The 4,663-nt window shown below is 39.5% G+C and overlaps 1 protein-coding gene across 1 annotated transcript in view; it reads left to right on the top strand.

Moving 5' to 3' along the window:
• LOC138975813 (P2X purinoceptor 4a-like) overlaps nt 1-3,167 on the top strand; it is a 39,207-nt gene extending 36,040 nt beyond the window's left edge. The window contains exon 8 of the mRNA XM_070348575.1: nt 3,005-3,167. Coding sequence (XP_070204676.1) covers nt 3,005-3,139 — 135 coding nt within the window. The 3' untranslated portion in view covers nt 3,140-3,167. The remainder of the gene's footprint in view (nt 1-3,004) is intronic.
• Nucleotides 3,168-4,663: the final 1,496 nt, after the last annotated feature.

Raw genomic sequence — 4,663 nt, 5'->3', positions numbered from 1 at the left:
CTAGAAATCAGATTCTCATTTAGGTAATCTTTCTGGTTTTTGAATGTCCACCTTCACATGTCCAAAAACGTGAAGCCACGTTTTTGTATTCGCATTTCTGTTTGAGTTAGGCTCAGCAAAGCTTTACGCTTGTGAAAATATTTACTTTTAAAACATGTTTTACTTTCGGAGGAGTTTTCAGCACTGCAGTACCCGGCGAAAACGCGCCACAATCACCGACACTGTTCAGTAACTGTTTCGTCGTTCTTGATTTGTTGTAACATATTTTTTTAAAGTACAACAAAAAGAATTAATACTCGTGCGGGGTATTTTACTGGGTGTTGTATATGTGCATGCTTTAGACAAGTTCAGCAATTCTTCTAAAACTACCCGCCAGATGTTTATGAAACTGTGCATGTGATTTGTTCAATAGATGTATCTGGTGAAGTCATGTCAAATGTTATTAAATATATTAGTATATAGCTATTCTGATGGACACGTGGGGGAATTCGGGGGCTGTGATTGGTCTCTTCCGATCATCAAAGCATAATGCTACGGAAGTCGGCCGTTTTTGCCAATATCCAAAAGCATATTGGCAATAATAAAGACGCATGGTTCCGGTATACCCATCTGTACCACACGAGTGTTTCAATCGACAACAGCATACACTGACAACTTGAAATTCTTCTCGGGAATGTTTTTCAGCTTTACAAATGTCGATAGCATACCCTTTTCTGCTAACTTCCCGATCAAACAGGACTAAACCAATTATTTTCTGTCCCTAAACACCACAAAATGCCCAAAGTCGAAAGATGTAGTACAAACAGGGGAGTAAAACGGAACAGCCGTTTTTGTGTGCCTGTGTGAGCTCAGTTGCCGACTAACACAAACTTTCGCATTCGGCTTTTCTTATCTCGTAACTTCACACTAAATACCCCGCTTCCCCTCTGAAGTATTGATGTACAACCCATGGCACTAACATTCATGTAGTCGTTTATAACTTAGGTTGAAAAATTCGCTTCATGACGGGACAAGTATAAATGCCATTCACCCAAAGTAAAAACTTCTCTGCCGTCTGCTCGCGTTGTACGGATTAGCTGTTCTCTTCTCCTCCCCTTGTTGCATCCTAGTTCTTCAGTTGTTTCTAGTTTTCCGTTGATGTTGTGTTTTGGTCTTCTTCATAAGTACTCTTGTTCAAAAATAAAAAAATAAAAACTTCTTTTTGTTGTATACGAATGAACTAATAAAAAGCTGTTTAACAGCTGTTTAACAGGACTGGGTGGCCGGAGTGGTAACGCACTTGCGCTCGGAATCTAGAGGTTGCGAGTTCGACCCTGGGTCAGGGCGTTAGCAATTTTCTCCCCCCTTTCCTAACCTAGGTGGTGGGTTCAAGTGCTAGTCTTTTGGATGAGACGAAAAACCGAGGTCCCTTCGTGTACACTACATTGGGGTGTGCACGTTAAAGATCCCACGATTGACAAAAGGGTCTTTCCTGGCAAAATTGTATAGGCATAGATAAAAATGTCCACCAAAATACCCGTGTGACTTGGAATAATAGGCCGTGAAAAGTAGGATATGCGCCGAAATGGCTGCGATCTGCTGGCCGATGTGAATGCGTGATGTATTGTGTAAAAAAAATTCCATCTCACACAGCATAAATAAATCCCTGCTCCTTGAATATGTGCGCGATATAAATTGCATAAAAATAAAAATAAATAAAAAATAAATCCCTGCGCTTAGAACTGTACCCACGGAATACGCGCGATATAAGCCTCATATTGATTGATTGAGCTGTGTTGTCAAATCGAGTTTTTTTCCAAAGTCAGTGTGGCGCCTGCGCAAAACTAATGCGCATAAGAAACGGCGTCTGCTATCAAAACCTGAGATCAACGCATCGACGCAAAAACTGTCATTTTGTAAGTTTGGAACAACAAATCCAGGTCAGAACAGCTATATAATCGCTATTGTATTTTCAGCGTAGCAATAGGGTCCGATATTTAGACTCGAACAAGTATAATGCGACTCGTCTTCGACTCGTCGGCATTATACTTGTCTCGTCTAAATATCGGACCCTATTGCTACGCTGAAAACACAATAGCTGTTAATATTAATGTCATAGGTACTCTGAAAATGTGCTCCAGTTTTAAAGAAATAGGTTGATAAAAAGTACGGTAGGTCTTATGCTGGCATGCTTTGCCAAGACCAGCTCGACCCGTCTCGGTGTGCAGGTTTTAGTAGTCTCAACAGGGACTGATCCCAGGTTTTCAGTGTCTAACTTTCAGTTTTAGGCCAACAGATGTTTTCATATCGCTTGACGGGGCTTCTATGATTGTTGTATTCTTTTAAATCTTCATAAATTATGTAAAATACGGTGTGGAGATAAAAAAAAATAAAAAAAAATACGTACGGTATGTTTTTTTTTTTTTTATGCATGTTGATGTTGTGCAGACATACTGCAACAAACAACACCTGGTTTCATACGCACATACAATGATTGTGTCTCGTCTATGCTTAGTAGCTTTCACAAAAGAACCATGTTTTAACACTATCCAACTGATTTGTGTTTACTTTTGAGATGATATAACTCTGCGGCGGATAATTAATCTTAATGCATCATGTTGATGTATTTATATACTGCACTACAGTGTGGATACAAATTATGCATTTGTATAGTTTATTTAGCGTAAAAAATGCGATCAAAACTCACTTCACCCATAACCCGTGTTACACAATTTAGGAAACGGTCAAATAGGACAACAGATAAAAGCATGGACGTATTCTGCAACCAGAAGAAAACTCTGCACGAATATGGTTTTTTTTTTTTTTAGGTCCTTTATCTGGTACACGATTTACAACAATTTAAAAACGATATAAAAATCTCTTTCAACATTGGCGCGTTTCTTTTGCCTAGTAATGTACATGTACTTCCAAATAGCTTCAAATCTGTGCGGAATGAAAATCAGGGACACGGTAGCTCAAATGTTTAACTGTCTGACTTTTTTTTCTGTTTTTTTTTTTTTTACAGGGATGCGTTATTGAAATAGTAATAAGCTGGGATTGCAACTTTGATTTTCCACGACAAGAATGTCTCCCGAAATACAGCTTTTATAGACTGGATCGCAGGGAGCACATGCCGTCACGGGGCTTTCATATGAGGTAAATGTGGCAATAGCACTATTGTCCAAAACGAAAAAAAAAAAATCACGATCTGCTCGAAAATACATTGCATCTCTCTCTCTCTCTCTCTCTCTCTCTCTCTCTCTCTCTCTCTCTCTCTCTCTCTCTCTCTCTCTCTCTCTCTCTCTCTCTCTCTCTCTCTCTCTCTCTCTCTCTCTCTCTCTCTCTCTCTCTCTCTCTCTCTCTCTCTCTCTCTCTCTCTCTCTCTCTCTGTGTGTTAAAAGCCACTTAATGTCTGAGTAGTTTAACGCCTTTTGACTTACCAAACTTAGTATTACGTCAAAAATATGCTGTGCATTGTATATTCTGAACATATTTTTGTTACACTATTGCTACATGTTCGATTGCCACCAGCTTGTATTTATAATTCCTGCATAGTATGCATTTGATTTTATGAATAACCACATATGTATGCTCTTCATGCCTCATCTTTATCATCATCATCATCATTACCATCATCATTATCGTCATCATCATCATCGTCATCTTTATTATCACGTTTTCCGACCTCCTTTTGTTGGTTAACTTTTTAACTTTTTAATTTTTAAAAAAAAATTTAATTATATAATTGTGTGTCTATGCGTCCCAAGGACAGATTGTAAGAAAAGGCGTAGCCTTAAATCTAAATCCTTGTAAAATAAAGTTCAATTCAATTCTCTCTCTCTCTCTCTCTCTCTCTCTCTCTCTCTCTCTCTTTCTCACTCTCTCTCTCTCTCTCTCTCTCTCTCTCTCTCTCTCTCTCTCTCTCTCTCTCTCTCTCTCTCTCTCTCTGCAACCAACAGGTATGGTTCTAGTAAATTCATTCCACCTCGCCCCCGACTAGATTTGTACAAGTCTAGTCTTGCATTTTCAGGGTCATCAGTGTGGAATTCACTTCCAACAGCATTAAAATATATTCCATCAGTCAAAGCCTTTAAAAAGCAAATACACAGACATTTGTTTCAAATCTGATTCCAAGTGGAGCATTCCACCGTTATCGTAACCTAGTGGTGATTCAAAATGGGTTTACTCCGATGTATTAAACCGTCCTAATGTTATCATACATACCGGTTATCTTATAGCAGTCTCTTTTCAGGGTTACTGTTTCTGTTGTTGGCTCACGAAGTGTAAGCCTATGCGTTCGTAACTTTGTCTGTCTGTGCGTGCGTGTGTGTGTGCGTGTGTGTGTGTGTGCGTGTGTTTGTGCGTGTGTATGTCTGTGGTAGAAACTTTAACATTTGACTAAACACCGAAATACTCATTTCACCTGATTATTTTTCAAGCAACATCTTCAAAGTATTGAACCAATGATCAACATTTTGTCGGCATGTGTGTAGTTAAAGTGTGTATCCAAAGAAAACGGGTGGTGGGGTGGTTTAAGGGGGTACACGCAGCTGACCGGTTTGTGACGTGTGTGGTATAAAGACCAGGTTAGTCAAGACCAGGTTAGGTAGGGGTCGCGCCGCTAAGGATTGTGGGAAAAGACTCACTTTCCAGTTCTCACCTCTGGATTCGCCGATTCGGAAGA

This window comes from Littorina saxatilis, linkage group LG9 (assembly GCF_037325665.1).
Source record: "Littorina saxatilis isolate snail1 linkage group LG9, US_GU_Lsax_2.0, whole genome shotgun sequence".
NCBI classification, from domain to species: Eukaryota; Metazoa; Mollusca; class Gastropoda; order Littorinimorpha; family Littorinidae; genus Littorina; species Littorina saxatilis.
This window is presented reverse-complemented; position numbering and strand designations above follow the sequence as displayed.